We start from the raw sequence: 22842 nt of genomic DNA on the forward strand, positions 1-22842 counted from the left end.
TGTTGTGAGTTGGTTTTGTTGGTGGCAGGTTGTTGGGGTTTTTTTGTGGAATCTTCAGTGAGGAGGCAGAAGCAGTGCAAATTTATTGCAAGGGAAAAATAATCCATCTTTCTTTTGGCCTGTTCTGGGTACTAACCTTCAGCTGTCCTAAGATTTAGACTCACAGATTTCATTTCCTGTGTCCCAGACATTACAGAAAGGCAACAGGGTGAGACAAATAGACTCAAATATCTCCTAGAAATGAAACAGCTTCTGAAGCAGAGGTACAGAACTAAAACAAAATGTACTTTTGCTTCAGGGTATTCTCAATACTAGGTTTTTTTCTTTTCATTGTGGTCCCTCATTTCCCCACCCAGACAGAATGCAGCCATGACAACATGGAAATCCCCTGAGCAGCACAGCTCTGATAATAAGATTATTCATGTTCAACAAAAATATTATGTCTGAAAAGACTTTTTCTTTTAGTTTGCTCGAACTGAAACAGGAAAAAAGAAAAAAAGAAGATCAAAGTGATAGCCCACTCAATTATAAACAAGACAAATTTAAAGTGAGAAGGTGTAATTTCTGCATAGTGACCAATTTGCACAGGAGAGCCTTTCTTTAATGACATTTCTGGCTGAAAATGAGATAGAAATTACCTTGAGGGGTTTTAGAATAATATGATAAGGAAGATTATTAAGAAAAGTGTTGAAATTCTCAAGTAGTCTTTTCTAAAGCAAGTAAGGTATAAGAAATCCCCAGGATTTAGGCATGAGAAATCACCAGGACTCAAACTCACTAATTCAAGTTTGGCTGCAATGTACTTTGGTCCAGCACAGAAAGCTTGAGAATGAGAGATGAGTACAAGGAACTGCTGAAGTCCCCTCAGCTGACTCAGAGAGAAGGAATTTATTGAAGGGATACCAGGTCAATTTAGCAGTGACACAAACAGCTCTGTAAAAGAAGTTAAGCTCTTGAGTGAGGGTCAGTCAGCCCCTGGTGGTGCCACCTCCAGTGGCTCTGTGACCCCTGCACATGTCCAGCTCCTGCTTTGTGTGGGTGCCCAGGCAGGTCCCTTTCCTGCTGGTGGCTGGGAGGCATTGTAGAGCTCTGCTGAGCAGATACCTAGCCAGCCTCACCCTGGGCTCTCTCTTAATTCAATGGAGAGAAATAAATGCATTTAGGGGTTTAGATTTCATCTTTTCAATGTCCGTGTTAGGACGAGATGGATCGTGCTCCTCCCCGGCCATAGAGCAGCGAAGCCAGGAGAGCCCTGGCTCAGCAATGCATCCCTGGGATGCTGCCAGGGAGCCCAGCCCGCCCTGCTGTGCCTGCCCAGGCTCAGGGCACCTCCAGGGAGGGCTTGGTGGGGAGCCCCAGGGAGGAGCCGTAAGGCAGGGCTGGACACAGATTTGGGAGATCTTCCAGCCAGCCTCGCTAAACTCCTGTGGAAAGGGAGACATTTCTTCCTCTTAAAACTGGGCAAGGGAGTCCAGAAATTGTGCCTTGGCTACCCAGTGCCCCTTGCCTAAGGCAACAAGGGACACTGCAGGACAGTCCTGGAAAGAAGGAATCTTTTCTACCTATGAGACCTAGGCTTTCTTCACTTTGGTGAGCATTTTCAATTATTTCCTTGCAAACAAAAAATGTGGTTTCCATGTTTAGTCTCCTCATTATAGTGTCATAATTTTTCTGTTTGCTTGGGCATTTTTACAAACTTTGCCCTCAGTTTCCTTTACTCCTCCAACCTGAAGCTTTTTTTGGTGCAGCCAGGGCTGTGCCAGAGTTTGCTCTTCTGTTTCAGGCCCTCAGCTCACCTGTAGTTAGCCACATCAGTCAGACCTGTGCACGGCCCTGCTTTGCACTCTGCTGTGCGTCGGTGGATTCAGCCACAGAAAGGGCGCAAAGGAAATATCTAACACCTCTTTATCTTTCACTTTCCACCACTGCTTTGTCCAAAGCCCCAAAAAATGTGAGATGTGCCACTTTGCTCTCAGGAGCCAGGTTTTGCAGAATTAGCCCTTTAAACCACAGGTTCTTCTGGGTCAGCATTGCCTTATGCAGGACTTCACACAATCACCGGAGATTGGGGTTGAAAGGGACCTTTGAAGACTCCCTTGTTCCAACCTCCCTGCCAGGTACAGGGGCACCTTCCACCAGACCACGTTACTCAAAGCTGGCCTTGAACACTTCCAGTGATGGGGCAGACACAGCTTCTCTGGGCAACCTGTGCCAGAACCTCACCATCCTCACATGGAAGATTTTCTCCTGTATGCCCAATCTAAATCTACCCTCTTTTATTTTAAAAACATTTCTCCTTGTCCTCTCACTACAGGCCTTGGTAAATGATTTCTCCCCATCTTTGTTGTAAGCATCCTTTACACACTGAAAGGCCATGATAAAATCTTCCCAGAGCCTTCTCTTCTATGGGATGAACACCCCCATTTCCCTCAGCCTGTCTGTGCAGCAGGTGTGTTCCAGCCCTCTCTCATCTTGCTGTCTTCCTCTGGCCTTGATTCACCATGTCTGTGTTCTTTTTATTTTGGGGCTGAATGGAGTGTGCCAGATAGGGTCTCACAAGAGTAAAGAATCTGTCTGTGCAGCAGGTGTGTTCCAGCCTTCTCCTCATCTTGTTGTCTTCCTCTGGCCTTGATTTAATATGTCTGTGTCCTCACAAGATAGGGTCTCACAAGAGTAAAGAATCACCTGCTGCAGTGCTGCTTTTGATCCTGGTGGTTAGAGAGACAAAAGCAATCACACCTAATGTTTCATACCAGGAAGATTTTTCTCCCTTGGACCTATGCACCTCTCTTGGGAGCAAAGTGGATGCCAGGATAAAGCCATGCTCTTGGGGAAACCTTCAGCACGAGTCCCACCAGCCGAGTCAGGAGCACTGTCAGTGGAACGTGCTCCCTTCCCCACTGGGCCTCACCAGGCTTGCCTAAACAAGCTGATCCAGAAGGTGCTCAGTCCAGAAGCGGGAAGCAGTTTCACAGTAAAAGCTCAGCAGTTATCTGTGCTTTGGCTTCCTGCCCGCTGCCACCAGCCTGGCTGTGCGTAGGCATGTTTACATTTCCCCTGGCGAGGTGCAGGCAGGCTGGGGCTATAAAGCAGCGGTGCGGGGCTCTCACACACACACCCCCAGTGCACACATGCAGCCTGCTCAGGATGACACAGCCCACCACTGTGCTGAGCATTTTCGCCATGTTCCTCCACACCGCTTTTGGGGAAAGTGGTTGCACCTCAGCAGACGGTGATGGTGAGTCATTTCATCTTCATCTTTCCACTCACGTATGATCTTGAAAAACCTCAGTTAAGAGATCCAGAATGCAACTGTGTGATTAAATACATTTGTGTTTTAACTTCCAATCTCTCTTTAGTGCCAGTGCCTGAGGGGGAGCTGGGGGATGCCTATTTAATTTAATCCCCAAATCTGCTGTCCTTATAACATTCTAATCCACATGAAATAAGGGAGCCCATAACTGTATGCACAGGGCATGCAGTGCCAGACCTGTTAATCCTTGATGTAGCTAGTGCTTGTGTGGGGACTTACACCTGGAAACAGGGATAACCTCACCCTTCTGCAGCCCATGGTCACTCTGAGCTGCTATTAGAGAGGGGTGAGGTTCTGGCTTCTTTTGCTCTTGCCAGTCTCCTCCAAATAAGACGTTTTGATGTAACTCAAACTTGGCCCAAACTGTTCCACTTCAAAAGCCAAACTTTTACATTTTCTTTAAGCAGTTTCATCAGCTGTATATGGGATATAGTGCCAGTCTCCCTTGTAGCATGGCTGATGAAGGAACTCAGCCTGGGGGTTCTCACAGCACATCACTAACAGCATTCATGCTCTACTCAGCAAATAATTATAAATTAACAACACTTTAAATTCAGCCTTGTTGTAGACTTTATGATCTCATTTAGGGAAGTGAAAATTATTTAGCAGCATCAAGATGAAAAACATAAATAAGCAGAATATAAAAACAAAATAAGGAGCAATAAAACCACTGTTTCAGGCTGCTATTCATTTTCTCAACAGGCAGATGAAAAGTTTGATTTAGAGATTCAGTCCTGATCTGCTAAACTTTTATTTGTCTGATACTAAACAAACAGCAATTACAAGAGTTTGTGCACTAGACCTGAAGTATATGGGCTATCACTCAGCTTTTGGTAGGTTAGAGCTCCATTGTTTGGGAAGAAAAGAGTTTTAGTTTTTAGGAGGAGAATGGTTGTGTTTTTAGGCTCTCTCTCAGTTAGAGAATCTCATTTTTCCTTGGGTGTTATATATTTTAACACATGTATCTGGGCAGTTGTACATACATACATATGTACATAGACAGGACATGTATGATAAGTTTTTTCATTAAAAGAAAACAGGGACTGGCTCAGAACTTCATCTAACCACCCTGGAGTTTTTATTTGCCATTTATTTGTATAACTGGAAGCTGTTTAGAGCCAGCTTTGGAAAGCAGCTATGGTGATGAATGTTCAATGCTAGAGATTTATTGTTGGTTTTGCTGAAATCCTGAGGGCTTCCCAAAATCAGATATGATCAGACCTTTGCTTGTTTTGTCCCTAACATGAGTAAATCATTATTTCCTTATACTTGAAGACAGATTCAGAATATCCCCACTGTGCAATGAGCAGCTTTTATGACTTCTTTATGAATCTCCTGTGTTTGGCCAACAAACTAAGTAGTCTGGGGTAAAATCACCCATGATGGATATTTGACTTTCACTCTTTTCCTCTCTGACTTGCCCTGGCTCCTTACAAAGTGCCAGTAGCCAACTTAGGCATGAAGTTGCCCTTATGGGCACTTTTATGGGCAGAGGAGGGAAGAGCTAATTGCAGCACTTGCCTCCATCGCCTCCTCTCTTCTGAGCATGAGGCTGCCTCCCAGCTGCTGTCCCCCAGCCAGGAGGAAGTGGTGGAGACCCCCAGAGGACCTCAGGGAGCTCCAGGCAGAGCTAAGGAGGGGCAGGCAGGGAGGTTGCAGGTGGCACAGGAGGCTCATGGGCAGGGCACCCTCAGTGGTCCTCCTACCCACACTTGTAGGGTTTGTCCAACCCATCTAAATTGTTGGGACTAAAACAGGTTCTGCCTGAATCACATCTGTGCTAGAGGTCTCACATTGCTCTGTCCATGGAGACAGCAGTGCTTAGCTGTGCCCCTGGTGTCACGCGTTGCTGTCAGTCCTGGTGGCTCTAGAGCATAAAGCTGGAGGATGTCCTTAGCCTCTGATAACACCCTTCACTTCCTAAAGGCTCCTGAGATTCCTGCTGTGGTTTGGACTGTCCTGCTGGATTCTGTCCAAACCCAAGAGAGAACCATTTCTGTGAAGGACCTGCCATGACTGTAGCTATGAGAACAGTTTCTATCCCAGTTTAGAATCACTCCTTCCCAAACCCTGCCTTGATTTCAGCAGAGCCAGGTTCATGGCTCTGCCTGGTCTGCACTTCTCAAGGCAAACATTACAACAGTCTTGTAAATTTTTAATTCAGTGAAGAGTCCTTAGCAGTATGAGTCATGTCAGACTCACAAAACCATTCACGTAGCAAGCACATTTGTGCGTGGTGGTTCTGAGGTTTAGGGCAGAAGTGAGGCTGAGACTTATGTGCATGCTTATGTCAGACAAAAAAATTAGTCAGCCCATGGAAAAACCATAGCAGAAATAGCATTTCAAGTTGCTTACTTAACATTGTTCCTGAGGTTTAATTATCATATATTCTATGGTTATTATGTAATTTCCATGAATAAGGAGCCATATAATTGCAATATGAATGTTCAGTGTCTAAGTGGTAAAGTCAGCTCTCCTTCCAGTGTGGCAGCAAAGCTTCACTGTGTTGGTTAAACCTTGAATGCTTGTTTGAACTACAAGACTAAATCTTTTTCTTCTTTTCATTTTGCAACCAAACTGATAAAGAATGATTCAAATTTCTGTAACTTTTCAGCAAATCAGTAGTGAATAGCTGAATTTTTTTTTGATAAGCCATTTATTGTCAGGTTTTTAAGTTGATGCAAAATCTGGTGTATAAAGTTTGCATTTACAGAGATCACCAAGCACTCGCATAGAAAAGCAGATTAGTCATCCTAACCTTTAAGTTTTAACATTGCCTTGAGTATTAAGCAAGTCTCCTGGCAGTTGCAAGTAAAATCTTAAGCGAGGCTTAGAACATGACATATCTGTGCATGTCAGTTTTGGGTGTATATATCTGTATAAAATATGGTGCATTGTTTTCCATTTTAAACAGATTCATTTCAGCTTACTTGGTATCCCCCAGATTTTGAATACACTTATTTTTATGTACACACTTTTACCCACAAATATGCAACTGTATGTGGTACATATTCCTGCACAAGCATGTCTGGCCTTATGGCACAGGGCTGTACTGGACAAGACTCCTACCTCTGTGAAACTGCTGCAGAACTTGTTCCAGAGTTGGGCTGACCTTTGTGTCTCTGTCTTGAATGTGATGGTTAAATACAGCAGCTGTATTTCTGCATCTCTCTGTGTCTGTGTCTGTGTCTGTGTCTGTGTCTGTGTCTGTGTCTGTGTCTGCGTTTCTGTCTCTGCCTCTGCCTCTGTGCTCCACAGGTTCTCTCCTCAAAGCAGCAACACTGCTAGAGGACACTGCATTTGTTGTCCTTTAGGGAGATCTGGACTCCCTGAGCTGTGCTGAGAAGACCAGTAGTAATTTCTTAGCACAATTGCTCATGATGACAAACGGCCACTAAATATTAGCTCATGGGGGAGAGATCTCCCTGTGGGTTCTGGGTTAGTGCAGCTTCAGATGCTCCCACCCCACCACAGATGCTGGTGACAGCAGTCCCCTTCCTAGCCTCTGCCTGCACTGCTTTCATGTGTTTCTCTGCATTTCTGACTGACTTCTGGACTTCTCTTACTCAAAGTCTGACTGCAGATGCAAGAGCTGGCCATCATGTTCTCCAGGAGGGATTTTCCATTGGAAATTTTTCAACAGGCATTTCCCCACTCTGTTTGTAAGTCTGAGTCACTGACACCCCACAGCAGATAGCAATAGGACAAGGAGGAACAGTTTTAAAATGTCAGAAGGGGAATTTAGATTAGGTGATAGGAAGAAACTCTACATATAGTGAAGCCCTGAAACAAGCTGCCCCAAGAAGTTGTGGATGCCCCATCCCTGGAAGGGTTCAAGGCCAGTTTGGATGGGCCCCTGAGCAAACTGATCTAGTGGGTGTCATTCCTGCCCATGCTAGATAAAACTAAAAGATCTTTAAGATCCCTACCAACCCAAAACTTTCTTTGATGCTATGATTCTTTTTCTCACTGTATCAGGTGCCCCATATAGCAAGGACCTGTCTGAGTAGCAGAGGACGGAGCAGGGGATCAAGCATAATCCCTTGACTCAGGAAAGAGGATTTTTATTGTGACAGCTACCCCTAACCATTGGTGGAGGAGTCAGAGGCATTCCTGCCCCTAGGATCCATTCAAGGGGTGATAACAATAACCCTTTCCCTATCCACTTGGCTATAGTGGGTGAGATTTCATGAAATGAGGCTAAACTGGCATTTTCTGCCAGAGATGACTTCTCTCAGAAGCATCATTTTTTTACATCACTGGCTTCATACATGCCAAGTGTAGGATTTTAGAATTATGCTTTTACTCAAATCATCATTGTGTTATTAGTCATTGAAGCAAATTTGCAGGAAGCCATGCATTCTGGCAGAAAGTCTAAGGTTTCCCTCCAGAGCCCAAATTCGTGACATTTCAGAAAGCTTTCCAGCACAATCAAAATGTGTCTTAGCCGCCTCATGGCACCAAAATATTCTTGCATGTGGGTGGACTTGGCTGGCATGAAAGGAGAGCAATCTTGAGAGGTGCAAATGGCTTTTAACTTCATTTTGGACAAGGTTTCTCTGATTCTTACAAAACAGGTGGGTTCAGCCTCTTTCTCTCAGGCAACCACATGAAGAAACAACCTCCTATACAATGAAGCTGCAAATCAAATACACTCACAGGTTTACCTCAGTAACATCTTGTGAATATCTCCTTAGGGACTCTAGGGGATGATGAACCAGACAATTTCGACATTGATTGCTTCAGCCAGCTGGAAATTAAGGACTCCTTTAGCAGCCTGACCTGCAATTTCACCGAGCTGTCTCCTTACAACACTAACTACACCCTGTCTCTGTGGTAAGTGCTGTCAGTCTGTCCCTTGGTAAACAACATGCAGGGAAACAGGGGCAGCAAAGCTAGACAAAATCCTATTTTGCCAAGTTTGAGTACTGTATTCAGCAAGGAAGAGGAGTTTACTGAAGCAGAACATAACTCCCTAATGAGAAAAAAGAAAGAGGTGGAAGCATCTCTAAAGGGGACTATAGTGTCTACAATAGTTCTAATCTTGCCTCTGTTGCTCTGAAATGTCTGTAATATGGATGTAGCCCTGCATGAACTGAGAGTTTTTTACTTTAATTTAAATGGTATTTTAAAAAATGTTTTTGAAGACATAAATCCTTACCACAGAAAATTCTTTAGCAGAAGGTTAATTTTCCACACCCAAGAAAATGCCTTCATCTAGGTTAAGACAAAAACTCAGCTATTGTCTTTGCACACAGAGAGACATACAAGAAATACACTAGAACAAGCACACAAAACTCCAACAGTTATCAAACACATCAGTCATCTCCACTTCCTATCGAGGCCTTGAAACTCTTTCCACCCTTTTTTTCACTGTTGCACCAAGCTGAAGATCATATTTTGTTTCTTGAGCATACAGATGATCCTTTTCCCATTTTCTGCTTTTCCTGAAACTGAAAGCTGTGTGGCAGCCAAAAAAAGAAGTGGATATTTTTTGTAAATCTTTATATACTTTATCTTTACAGTAACTAATTATTTCCTTTTTTTTCCTTACAGTTTATTAGAATTTTTCTATTTTCATGGGACTTGTTATTGGCTTTGACTGAAGTTTTATGGCAATTCTCAAACATGGGAACCTCACAAACGGAAAAAAAAAGTTTTAAAACCACCATGTGATTCCCTCAAGGACAGGCTGACTGTTGACCCTCTACTTGCTACCACCTAAGTCAATAAGAAATTTCTCTGTATCTTCAGAAAGCATCAAAACACATTCCCTAATACTTAAAAATAGCAGTGGCAAGGTAATTTTTGAGGATGCAAAATCTTAACACATGCACCTCCAATTAAATAATTGCACATTTTTCTCAAGAGCTCTGTGATGCTCAATGTGATTCACATGACTTTATTATTGTGCTCAAGGACCACAAGGAAAAACATTATCAATCTCTCAAACTTCTTATTTGCATTGCATCATTTCTTATTTCACATGGAGTCTCACTTCAGTGAGATAAGTGAAAGGAGCAAGCAGGATTCATCCCTTATAGTAAGTAGTCAACTCATATTAACACTGAGAAGAAATTATTGTCGTGTCACTTTGGCCAACAGCACCAAGGAAGACAACAATTATGCCTGCTCCAACATGAAGAAACAGGAAGATGTATTCTTCTTACAGTTCACTGATATACTCTCAAACAGAGATGTTTGCATGTACTCTGAGACGAAGAGAAGGGTCTGCAGGAGTCTGATTGTAACTGACATTGGTGAGAAACTTAACATTTTGGACATTTTACAGTTATAGAGGTTACTGGGGAAAAAATAGCCCAGCACAAAACCTAAGGGTCAATCTGGATGACATAAAGACAGCATAAAATAGCATCTTAGCAGGGCATGTAGCCTGTTATCAGAGGGTGGTGTTTCCCCTGCTTCAAAGCCATTCATTCTTAGCCTCCATTCAAAATGCGTAGCTGAATTCAGGCTGATTGTGACACTGCCCAGACCTGGACATAGACTGAATCCCAATCCAGGGCTGAAGCAGCTGTTCCTGAGTGAGGATGAACTGCCAAGCAGGGACAATTTGTTCATCTCCGACCAGGGATTATGCAGTTTAGGGACTGGGCACCCCACGGATAGCATGAGCCCAGCAGCACAGGGAGCACAAGGGTGCAAGATCTCACTTCATGGTGCATCCTGTAGCCTGAGCAAGGTGCATCCTGCACTGGAAAGTGTGAACAGGCTAACATATACCAGGGACCCGCCTGAGCCAAGAAATAGGAAACTCCAGGGGAGGAGGGGATTCACAGGATCCACTGGTTCTAGGAAACCAGTGCCATTCAAGGGCGGCAGAGAAGCCTGTAGGACAGATTCTTCTCTGTTCTTCTCTGGTGCCACATTGCTTTGTCTCTGGTGGGCAGTAGGCACTGCAGCATCCCTCTCTTGTGAAACATTTCTGCCACAGTTCAATAGTTTTGTAATAATCTTACATTACCTCTTAGTTTATGGGCCAGCCTGGACCATCTCTGGCAGTGCCTACTCTAAAAACTGTGGAAGATTTAAGTATCTGGGGGTTGTAGAAGGAGCAAGACAAATTTATGGCTATATGTGCTTTCCTGAGAGGAGAGAGGTGTGGGCTCAGTGCTGCTGTGAGAGCTGATGTACTTACCCAGGTGAATTCAGGAAGCCTCAGTGACACAGACACAAGTCCCTGCAGGTCTCAAGCCCATCCAGCTCAGGCTCAGCTTGGAGAGAGCCCCGAGGGCTGCATTTTGGACTTGATGTACTTGCACAGATGGTCTTTGGCATAGACCAGATAAGATGTGGGTACATAGCAAGGGTCCGGAGCCATAGCCCCCTCTGGTCTATCTAACACCATCAGACTTTGTAGCTCCCTCTGTCCCACTGCCCTGACAGACAGACACAGTGGTACCTGAGCACAGGTTGCTCCTCCCAGTTGGGTTTTGCCAGGGGCCTCCACCTCAGAGCACTGGCTAGATGGACTGAATTTCAGGGCTTCAACCTGCCACAGGGGTGGGCATGCTCAGGAATTGTTTTCCAAGACAAAATGTCACATCCCTCAGAAGCCGCTCCCCTGCTGGTCAGTCTGATTCTCTAGCAGGTCAAAACCCAGCCCCTCTCAGTATCAGGGCATAAGGGTGAGCTGGGGCTCAGCATGAGGATTGCCTAACTCAGGACAGCTCTTCCTCAAGATAGGTCACCCTGCAGGGCTGTAACCTGAAGTGGACTTTTTTTTTACATTTCAAACCCCGTTTATTTTCTAACATTATTCTGCTCCTGTGTTATCCTGGTTTGTTGTCATTTGCAGTTAAGCCCGAAGTACCATTTGCTATAAACATCACCTATGAAAGGGAGGCAAATGAATATCTCATTCGTTACTGCACACCACACTCAAGGAAGAAATACTTAAAGGACAAATTAGTGCACCAAGTAGCCTATCGGCAGAAAGAAGGTACTTGGAAGGTAGGTAGTGATGTATTGGTGTGCTCACACTGATTTCCAAAATTAAACATTATCAAAATTACCTGTAGCATGTAAAAATTATCAAATCTGCAGATATCTCCACCTGAAAATTTGGAAAGGTGCAATATTTGGCATTTGGAAATGTCATCAGTCAAAAGAGGTTTCATTAATTTGGGCTTTCCAGTGGGAACAGAAGACACAATGTGTTGAACCATCCTAAGTTTGCTCTTTGGTGTGGTGGTTTTGCTGTAATTTTCTGTGCTCATAAGTCAGTAAAACTTGTTGTCTCTTTACTTATTTTGCAAGTTTCTTCACATCTCCTTTTCCATTGAATCCTTCCAGGCTCCCAAGGCAGCCCTGCAGCTCTTGCACGCTCAGGCTGTCTGAGGCTGTGAGCTGGGTCTGACTGGGGCTGCCCAGCTGCAGGGATCTCTGTGTCCCCTGTCACCAGGGCAGCCATGCAAAAGCTGCCCACAATGTTTGAGAGCATGGACTCCACCTGGGTTTTACAGAGGGAACACAGTGCTCTCCACCAAAATCAGATTTGTTACCTGGAGTGCAACTAGGCAGTAACTACACAGTGGAGAGAGACATTGACTGTTCCAGTTGCACGAGCCTGGGTGCTCAGTGGTATTCCACAAATCAAGCACACCAACTACCAAAACATTTTACTATTAATACATTTTAGCAAACAAACTAATTAGTGTTCCTTGGTCACAAGTTAGATAGTTCTCTTATTAATTAGTGTTCTATCTTCTGTAGGTTAATGATTCTCTCCCATCTCATGCCAATTAGCCCTCAGGCTCAGTCTTTTTCTTCCCTTGAGTTGGTGGCTCCCTTGTCCAGGTGGGCCATGAGTCAGCAGTCGTGATCTGCTCCTGCCAGAATTACCTTCTAGCCAGTTCAGAGCTGATTCAGCATAGTCACTGGGTTGTGTTTATTAGTTTCTTCCTTATCTTGGGGGTTCTGCCAAATGTCCTCTATTATGGCCCAAAAATTCTGCCCTCTTTGTGTCCATTACCATCGCTGCATCCTTCTTCCCAATCTTTGTTAACCTCCCCCCAGGTCTCACACCATCGATGCATGTCAAGACCCAAACTTTAACAAGGCAATTCTACCCACTAGTAATTTGTTTTTCCAACATCAGGACATCATTTAGAGCTTGCTTATTAACTGCTCTCTGTTTCACAGATTAAATCTCCTTCCTTGTTGATTAGGCTTGAAAATATATAAAGATCAACACCAAAGAACTAAGGGAAAAAGAAAATGGATTCAGGCAGCAAAATACACTGAAATGGAGAGCACCAGAGCTGCACTGCAGGATTTCTGCTTCTTCCCTGTAACTGTCCTCTCAGACACTGTCTTTTTATGCTGCAGAAATATATTTTTTTCCCATCTCTCCTCTGAGCCTTTTCATGGAGGCATATATTTCCTACAGCAGTGTCAGCTGCCACAAAGCACAGTTAATACTCGCAGCTGTTTTCCTAAAAAGCTTTTATCCAGCATTTGTCTCTCTTCTCAATACTATCTGGACTATGCTCCTGTTTAACTAGGCTGATGCCCTGATAAGCACCTGTGTAATAGCTAGGCAGATGGAGTAAACAGCACAGCATTTCAGGGATGCACCTGATCTCACATATTTTGCTGAACTCGAGGATAATTCTTCGCTGTCTGCTGGAAAAAATAATTGTATTTTTGTGTGTGTGTGTGTGTTTAGACAATAGAATCACCATACCTTCAGATAAAATTGCTGGGGAAAAACCTTGAAAATGAAGCATCGTATGAGGTGAAAGTACGTTCTCAGCCCAATGGAGATTATTTTAAGGGCACATGGAGTGAATGGAGCACTTCGAAGAGCTTCAAAACAGCAAGAGAGCAGCACTCCACAGAAAGCTGTAAGAGATGAAAACACTTTGGTTCTCCTGAAGGAAAGCAGAGCTGGGGGTCTGGGCTCCCTGGCCAGCCTCAGCAGCAGCAGGGATGGGGAAACGGGGAGGGAAGAGCCCACAGCCACAGCAGGGTCAGCCCTCACAGACACAGGCACTCCAGGGAGGTGACTCACGGAGCAGCTGGATTGCTTTGGTCTGGGGCTGGCTCTCCATGAAGACTTAAATCTCACTCAAGGGTAATAAGGTCAGAGGAAGTGCTGCCATGAGGGTGTGGGTGCAGAGGCAGATGAAGGCTGACTCACTGCTTGCTGCTGGCTGCCTTGCCAGGGGAAGGAAGACCTTGCATTTTGGGTAAGGCACAGAGCTGCGAAGCATGACCCATTTCAGAATCCTGGGCTTGGGTGTGAAGATGGCACTTGGATCACAAATGCAACACAGGATAAAATCTCATCATTGTACATGAATAATCTTTGTGGTCCTTGGGTCCCCCCAGTCCCCAGGGGCACCTCAGCATTACAGGTGTTAGAAGTCATCTCTGTGCTGCTGTGAGGACACAGTGAGTGCTGATTTCAATGCACAGAAGGTGACAGCACACTTCAAGCTGCTTTAATCCAGGCTGTGAACTCAGCTCGAAGCTCAGCCAAGTGCTGTGGCAGTCTATCATTCACCTCCTTCACGGAGGCAGGAGAAATGAGCCCAGCCCAGTGATAGGCAAGTGCAATGCTTCGTGTTAATTCCTAATTTATCATCTGAAAAGACATCACTGTTAAGGTGGCTTAACAGTGAGACATTTACATGCACTGGCTGATGCTCTTTGTTTTCCTTTAGACAGCAGTGTGGTCATGGTTATACTCTCCATCCTAGGATTCATGCTCTCCGTTGTTGTGATTGCACTGATCGTAGTTTTTTGGGAAAACAGGTAATCTCTTTGTACCAGAAAAGATTTTGGAACCCAATCCTGTTTTGACAGTCTTATTGCTTTCCCCTCTTATACTTGTGAACTATTCTCTCTCCATCTCTGGAACTCTGTATCAAGTTGATGGCAAGCAAAGAGTAGAAATGAGCAATACAGTGTTGGCAGGCAGAAGATGGCCTGCCACTTGGACCAGATTTCAGTCCTGAGCTCAAAACTGTGGGAATTTTGGTGAGCCAAAGTCACCACAGAGCACTTACAGACTCAGTGTCTCAGTGGAGGCAAATTTGACTCACAAACTTCAAGCAAAATCTAGAAAAGAAAGGAACCTGCGGGTTTTAGTAAATTCCTGAGAAGTGTGGAAACAGCATGCCAGAGTGATGACCTCTTTCCCTTTCACAGGCTGAGTCAGGGGGGGTTTGCTCTGTGGTGCTTTCAGAAGCAGCAGGGCAGAGCCCTCTGCCTTGATGGTGCCAGACACCAGCCTGGCCAAATCCTCTTCCAGCCAGCCATGAGGCAAGACCAGCCTGAACTGGGACTAAGGATACATTAATTACACAAGCAGTCCTTGGGCTGCAGTAGGGTTTTTTCATATATCTGCTACACAGAAGTAGATGGATGACTGCAGATATGTTTTTAATGACATGGCTCACTAGAGCTGACAAGCTTAAGAAAATGAACAGATCTGTAGATAATGTTATGAAACTAGAATCTGGAGGGATAAAATCCAAGTTTATCTGTAGAAGATGAACTCCTTGCAAGACAGAAAGCCAGGACTCTTCAACAACATTCAGAGTAGTCTGTCCATGACACCCACCTCAAGAGAGGTAACTCTGTGTTGAGCTCCTTTTTGGGATAACGCTTGGGCTGTTTGTGCCAACTCCAGAGTGACACATGGGGATTACCTGGACATTACTAGTTGGCCCAGCCATACCATGCCACAAACAATTTTAATAATTAAACATTTTAGACAATGGAGTTATCTGCCCTATTGCTGCTTTATTCACAAGTATAGAGGGAGCTTGAGATTTCTTGTTCTTGCATTTTACTATTGCTGGGAACCTGCAATTATCTAACTTTGCTAACTTTGCTTTTATAAAACTGCAGCAAAAAACAGGTGAGACTTTTTGATCCCAGATATTTCCATTTTAGAAAGAAGAGGGTTTTATACATGTGCATATATACAGCCACACAGACACATAAATAAAATTAAATCTATATTCATATACTTGTATAATTTTAACACCGCAATGATTGAAAATCAGTTGGACAACATTCTCTAGATGCCCCATAGCTGACAGCATCAAGCAGCACAACATGAGAACTTTGCTGATCAAGGCAGTAAAAATGAGACCTGTGGAATAAGACTACAGGACAGATGTCTGAAGCTCAAATTGCTGGGAATGGGACAATATGCAGTTCTTTGAATTAATTGAACAGAAGCGAGTATCAGCACATTTCCACTTTAACCACAGCATCTTCTTGCACTTAGAGAAAACAGTTTCACCACAGAGAGCCCAGTTCACACAGCTAGATGAAAACAAGCAACAAACTCTTTGCCAGCATAATTTGCTGCATTTCCAGTACTTAGTGAAGTGTTTTCTTTTAACTGTGACAATTTGTGCACTCCAAAGAACAATGACTTTTTGGTGACCTTTACAATTCCTCTTCTCTTGTCTGGATTATTCTGAGGCTTCTCTGTCTTTATTCTGGATAATGCCAGCCAGCCCTAAGGCTTTGTGAGAACTGGTACAAATGATTCAACATGAACCTCTGACACCTCAACATAGCCCTCTCTCATGCTGCTTTTTGTCCACTGTTGCTGTTTCAGGATCAAGCCTGCTGTATGGCCAAACCTTCCTGACCATAAAAAAACGCTGGAGCAACTATGCAAGAAGCCAAAAAACGTATGTATGTTCTTCCACTGTTCTTTCCACTTGAGCATAGACACTTGGGGACAAAACTAACACTGATGAGAGACAGTATCTGCATGTGCTGCATCAACTAGGACATCTTTCAGAAATTACTTCTACATTTCACAGAACAGAGCCCACATTTGCTCATGTTGATGTCAGCCAAGGGTATGGAAATAACACACAATTGACCTAGTGCCTGAGGTTTGACTTGTGCAAAGTATCTACAGAGGTCTTGGGAAATTGATGTATGAAGAAAGGCTGAAGGAATTAAGTTTCTATATAGAAGAAAAGGAAGCTTGGGGTGGGGAATACTATTTACAACCTTCCAATACCTAAGGTATATGTAGGGAGGTGGGAAAGATGCTCTCACCACATGGCTGTGTGGAGACAGGAGACACATGCCTCTGGTAACAGAGGCAACAAGCTTGCGTTGCTTCAGGGCAAACTTCTTCCAGATACAAGGAAAGAATCTTCCTTGTGAAAAGAATTAGACACTGTGTAGCCTGACCAAAGACAAGGTAGGTTCCCCTTTGGGAATATGTTTAAGGCTTGGCTTGACACGGCTCTGAACAGCCTAATCCAGGTCCTGCTTCTGGCAGAAAGTTGGACTCCACAGCTCCTTTCCAACCAAGATGCTTTGGTGATTCTACAAGACTGTGATCATGGGGCTGGATGGGGACCTCTTGCAAACATCCCTGGTGGTGTCCATGTACCCTGACATGGTCACAAGCATTGTTCATACATCATGCAGTATATGAACTGCTTTGCCAGTTAAAAGCCAGATGGATGAGTAAGGCATTAGTGCTGTTCACTCCCGGTACATTATTAGCATATTCTTAATTTCATAGGAGGCCTAACACAGCTCCCCCAGCCTCTGTGCTCCTCAGCTGAGGGATTCTTAACGTTTTTCAGGAAGTCATGGCAAATTTTTACTTCCCTTGCATCTAAATTAGGAAGGCAAAACTGAAAGAAACCACCTGGGTGGGCACACTCCTTCCTGTGAAATGGCAGGCAGGCAATAAATGTGTGTCTCACAAAAGTCTCTGAAACACTGTATAGAACATAAAACACTCACTGGGGGTGCTGCCCAGTGGAGGATACTAGATGAATGAAGTTAATAGGGAAAGGGATTTTCAGCTATGTGATAGTTTATTCTGTGCTAACGTATTGTTCAGCCTGCTCAGGGTTATATCTGGAGTTAAAGAAAAAATAAATACCCTTCTAAAATAAATTATCAAAGTATCTTTTATCTTAAGCTAGCACCCACTGTTGACTAACTGTGTTGTTCCCTTTGCCACACAGAATTTTGATATAAGCTTTAACCCAGAGAGTTTTGGTTATGTTCATATCCATAAAGTGGATGGCCTTTGGGCAAAAGCTGAACTGGAAAATTTTCTGCAGCCATCAACTGCTCCAGAGACAAGCCTTCCAGAAAAAATCAGGAGTGGATCAGACCTGAAGGTGATCCCTGCGATGGCAGACAAAACCAACCTAAACCTGCCAGTGTCGTACGAAGGGGTCTGGCCAGCTGAAGCCCTGCACAGGCTCCTGGGCCCCAGCCAGTTTGCAGTCACCGAGGGCAGCTGCAGCTCCAGCACCTATGAGGTTTGTCACGGCAACAGGGTGCCCCTGCACCACGATGGTTTCAACCTTTCCTCCACTCGTCCCCTGCATCCTTCAGGGCAGCCCCATCCAGAGCCCCTGAACGACGACACCCCATCCCAGATGCTGCCTCACAGTGACATGAGATCACAAAACAATGAGGAAGCCTACGTCACGATGTCCAACTTCTACAAAATCCAGTAAATCTCACAAGAATTACAGCATGCAGTTTTTTCTCTGGCACACGCAGGATACTGAAGCTTTCTGGCTCTGTTTTCCCAAATCCTGAGCATTCCCACCTCCCTCGCGCACTCTGCTCATGGTGCAGCGCTGTACCTGCAGGGAAGGGGGATCTCCTACACTCAGTGAGAAGCAGCCCATCTCAGCATTCAGTATTCTGCTAGCAGTCTTCACTGCAGCAGAAATTAAATTTAATTCAACCTGATTCCGATCTTCAAATCTGATTAATCCGGAGCAGTGACAATGTAGTCCCAGCCGAGGATCACAGCATGTCTCGTAGAAATTAATGAACTCTTTTGTTACCCTCTTGGTTACAAAGTTAAGCTCTCATTAATGCCTTAGCAAGAAATATGGCAATAAATTCCTTTTAAATAGAACCCAACCTCTTTTAAACACTGGTGGGTCAAGACTAACTCCCCCCCCCCAACCCCAGTCAGTCAAAAGACAGTAAAAAGACAAAAAAGACAGGAAATTAGAGTTGCTATCAAATAGTAGATGCCTGGAGATCCAGGCAGCTTGAGCACCACAATGAGAGTTGGCTGAGTGCCCAGCAAAAATGTTACATAGGCCCACCTGAGGGAGATGTTTCTGAGATGGATTTAGTTTTTGGTTTGGTTGTTTTTGTTATGGGGTTTTTTTTGGTGGTTTGTTGGGGGTTTTTTTGAGACTCAAATTAAAACAAAGCAAACCCTAAATGCCACTACTTTTTGCTATTGGCAAAGACCTGCCCTTAAGACAGTTACAGGATGCACAGGAACTTCTGCTAATACTTTTGAGGTCTTCAACATTTCATGTACCAACCATGAGAAGCAAAGTCCTTTCTCTTCCTAGAGGCTGAATTAGGTCTGTAAATTGCATGATACTCTCCTTTTCTGCAGCTCTTATGCAATGATTAGTGTAGCATAAGTGCTTTCCATTCCAGAGACTAGGCTGACCATGTTTGTTTACTAGCATTATTCCCAATGACTGTGACTGCACACAAGTACTATGAATTTGGACAGGCAATGTTCTCATGCAACATCTGATATAGGAAGATGGATGGAATGTCGTGGATCCCAAGACCTTATTTAGTTTTTTTAAAATATCTTATAGTGTGCCAGGAGATTTTTTGTTTGTTGGTATTCTTTTATTCTTTTTTTTCAGTTTTTAATTTTTTTTTCATTGTGACTTTTTTCTTTAGGGTATTACATTTATTATATTTTTTACATTATGGCTGAGCCACTTCACAGTCCTCTTTGGATGCTGCACATTCTGGAGCACACACTTGGAGATAAAGCTGCTACAGCCACATGGTTGCATGACAGCAGAGCATGTGGCCATGGGACATCCAAGCTGCTTTCTTGGACTCTGGACTTGGGGTTCACTTCACTGTGCAGTCTCAGTTCCTCTAGCTCTTTGAAATTCTCCTTTACCTAGTTATATTCACATTCCCAGAGCCTAAAGGTTGAAAAGAGTCCTCTCTTATCCTCAAAGGATGAGATGCTCATTTGTTCTGACTCATAATGGTCACAGAGATGTTACAAAACCTCAGCTGCTTCCATCTGCCTCTGCCAAGACAGCTTTGTACCAGGAGAGCAGCAGAATGAATCTGATCACTGAAAATCTCCTGTGGCTTTGTTTCAAGAGTATATGGCAGAGAGTGAGGCTTGCATTAAACTCAGTTGCTTGAATTAGAATTGAATGCTTCAGGAGACAGTACAAACCAAACAGCAATTCTGGAGCACATCAAGCCAAAACCAGTCTTCCCAAGACAGCACTCCACCTCCTCCACCTCCACCCAGTGCAAGGGAAACTTTCAAATGGGGAGAGCTTAACAGCTACTGTGTGCAAAGGGGCCTCAGATTTGGCTCAAGGCATTCCAGTGACATTTTACAGAATGGTTTTTATTGCTGTTTACCACCAAATGAAGCATTAATTGATGCAGAAGAAAAAGGCCAAAGCCCTGGGCATTCATTTTCTTTATAGCGCTTGTGTTTCTTTTCAAACAGAGCTGCTGATAATGCTTATACTGCGAGGACTTGCACAGTGTGACTGTAGATACAGACAGACTATACCAGAATGATACCTTCTTCCAGTGACACAGTAACAAACAAAAAGGGGATAGCGGAAGAAGCAAAAGCACATCAGGAAAATCTTCTGCACTATGTGCTATGCTCCCTTCAATTTTTGTAATTCTGTATTTCTGTAACATATTTGTTGGATGTATGCAGATATAACCACTTTCAGCTTTGTTTCAGGAAAAAAAAAATAAAGCCAAATATGCACCAAAGCCTGAAACACCACAAGCATTTCCTGTCTATAGCCAAGTTATATATAGCCCATATATAAGGATACAGCCATGGCTATATCTGGACAATCTGTCAAGTAGTCTCCTTATTCTACATGACAATTTCTCCAGAGCTGTCCACAGATTCCCATCTGCCTCAGTAATCACACAGGAGTTGTGCTCAGCTTTCACATACTCCATGCACTTCCTTTAGCTCAGCACAATTTTCCTTCTCCCCCTTCTGCCTCCAGTGCCCACGCTCAGCTGCACACCCAGAGCCAGCCTGCTGGCGCTGGTTCCTCTGTAGCTGCAGTATGACACAGTGCCTGGAGCTGCCTGCTCCTCCCTGCTGTGTGCCCATGGGGCTCCAGCCCCTCTCCTGCAGTCGTGGGGACACACAGACACCCTCCCATCTTTGCTTTTCCCTTCTCCTGTGTGCAGCCCATGCAAACACCTCCCAGCACTGTGAGCACTCCTCTCCTGCACTATGGAAATGTCTCTTAGCTGTACACAAACAAACTTAGACTATTGTCGGTTGTAACAATGAGTCATGGTCTAATTCTAATAATGCTGAAAAATGCTAATTACATCTCAAGGCAATAGTCATCCGTGGCTAAAAGCTTTAGTTTGTTTACCACATCTCCTCCCCTTGTGCACATTCATTAGACAGGCTGAAAAAACACACACAAATGCTGCGTTTGTCAGTGGGGCAGCAGAGGACCATTTAGCTAAGTGTGCGGAGGCAGGAGGACTGCTTTTTGCCAGGGTGGAGGGATGGCTAAATGCCTGTGATGGGCAGTGAAATCTGGGCTACAAAATAAACATTGTCCCTGCACTGCTGCAGGGACATGTGGCTGAGTCCAGGGCAATTGTTGGCAGGCAGAAGCTGACTATGAAACAATCTCTTCTGGCAGCAAAGGATGTGGTGATGCTGGCAGGGTATTTCTGCAGGGCAGGAGTACAGCCCCTTCTCAGCTTCTTAGCAGTAGTGTTTATTGATTTGAAGGCCTGTATTGGTACAGCACTACAGCAGCACTGCAACCTGGGGGGAGAGGCAGTTGGATTTTAGTCAATATACTTTTAAATCAAGCTAGTTATCTCTGTGGTTGTGGGGTTTCTGAAGCGATCACTTAAAAACAGATAAATCGTGATATAAAGAAGACTTACCACCTCTGTGAGGAATTATTGTAGAGTCAAACACCTCCTTATTACTGTGATCACGAAGCCACCCAAATTAACACTTCTGTGTGTGACAGAGCATTGGCAAAACAAATCTAGTGCGCAGCCACACAAGAAAACAACTGATAATGCCAGAAAATGCAATTGCTAAATTATACCGACTCTATAATCTCCTCGCCCACGCGGCAGCTCCAGGTTTCAGCCAGGATGGCTTTTCCTTGGCTTCTAAGCGCCACCTGCTGAAACACAAAGCGTGTCAGAGCCCAGCCCTTGGACACCGCTGGTGCCATCACATCGCGCAGCTCCAAAAGCGTTGCTCAGATCGGACCTGGGGGAAAAATCAACCCCACAACAAACTAAGCAATATTTCACTTATTTGTAGTCTATGGCCCTAATGAAGTTTGGACAAATAAAAGCAAAAGACAGTTTCCAGGATTTCTTCATCTTTAAAATGAAGTAGTTAGCAGTGTCCACAGAAGAACTAACTCCATAGCAGTAACTCAGAAATTCATTTTTTGTTACCTTAGAATGAGAAAACCAGTGTTTACAAGGGTGATGGCTGTATATTGTGGCTCAATGGACTCTATATTTTGCAAAACTTCTTTTGCATCTTCCAGGGAAGTCTGATTTTTACATGTATTGCTGCAGCAAGCTCCAACACGGAATTTAGCTGAATGACACTAAGACCAATGGATTGAGATTCTTTCACTAGGAAACAGAGCTGCTGTTGCTTTGGGCTAAAAAAAAAAATAGTTTTCCCAAATACTGTTAAATATTGATGGCATAACTTACATGTCACAGCAAAATTAGATTAGTCCAACATCAGGACCATCAGTGAATGAATATAAAAGGCCCCAAAGTTTTGTCAAGCAACAGAAAAAATGAGACACAAAGCAGAAATGCATTGATGAAAATGTCTAAAGGAATAAATCTATGCCACAAAGTTGGAGCTTCTCCAACAGAGTCTGACAATTGTTTTTCCAGAAAATGTACATAAGCTGAAATAAACCATGCCACCTTTTGAAACTAAAAAATCCCAACCAACAGCAAAAAAAAAAAAAAAAAAACAACAAAAAAACAACAAAAACCCAACCAAAAAAACCCACCATGTTTTAAATGAAAAAAGGAACAGAATTTATCTCAGGAAAATAAACACTTCCCACCTTTTACCACAATCTCTGCTTCTCCACAGAAAACCAGACTTGATTCAACTTCCACAAAACCTTGTGCTTCCTTTCTTTCCAAGATATTCAACAAAGGCTGGATCCTGTCCCCAGTCTGCAGCTGCAGCTCCAGTTGGGATCAGCAGCAGTGCTTGAGCTGGGGCGAAGCCTGGGTCCACGTTTTTGTGGAGCTGAGGCTGCTGTACCTGGGGTGGCTGCAAACCTCCAGGCATGAGCATGGAAGAGGTGCTAGAGCCAAAACCAAGCTCTCTTAAAAACCACAGGGGTTTCAGACTCTGCTGAGGCACACCCGTATGGCCAGGGGCTGCTGCAAACAGAGGGGCAGCTTTCAGCCACCTGAGGGCTTGGTGTTAAGCACTGGCTACT

General features: G+C 44.1%; 1 protein-coding gene across 1 annotated transcript; it reads left to right on the top strand.

The window, feature by feature from the left end:
* Positions 1 to 3144: 3144 nt before the first annotated feature.
* On the top strand, positions 3145 to 18224 carry IL7R (interleukin 7 receptor). Its single transcript, XM_066569543.1, has 8 exons — positions 3145 to 3238; positions 8011 to 8149; positions 9419 to 9573; positions 11133 to 11287; positions 13005 to 13182; positions 14005 to 14095; positions 15921 to 15996; positions 17308 to 18224. The coding sequence occupies exons 1-8, from the start codon at positions 3148 to 3150 to the stop codon at positions 17809 to 17811; spliced, it is 1389 nt and encodes a 462-aa protein (XP_066425640.1). The 5' UTR covers positions 3145 to 3147; the 3' UTR covers positions 17812 to 18224.
* Positions 18225 to 22842: the final 4618 nt, after the last annotated feature.

This window comes from Molothrus aeneus, chromosome Z (genome assembly GCF_037042795.1).
Source record: "Molothrus aeneus isolate 106 chromosome Z, BPBGC_Maene_1.0, whole genome shotgun sequence".
NCBI lineage: Eukaryota > Metazoa > Chordata > Aves > Passeriformes > Icteridae > Molothrus > Molothrus aeneus.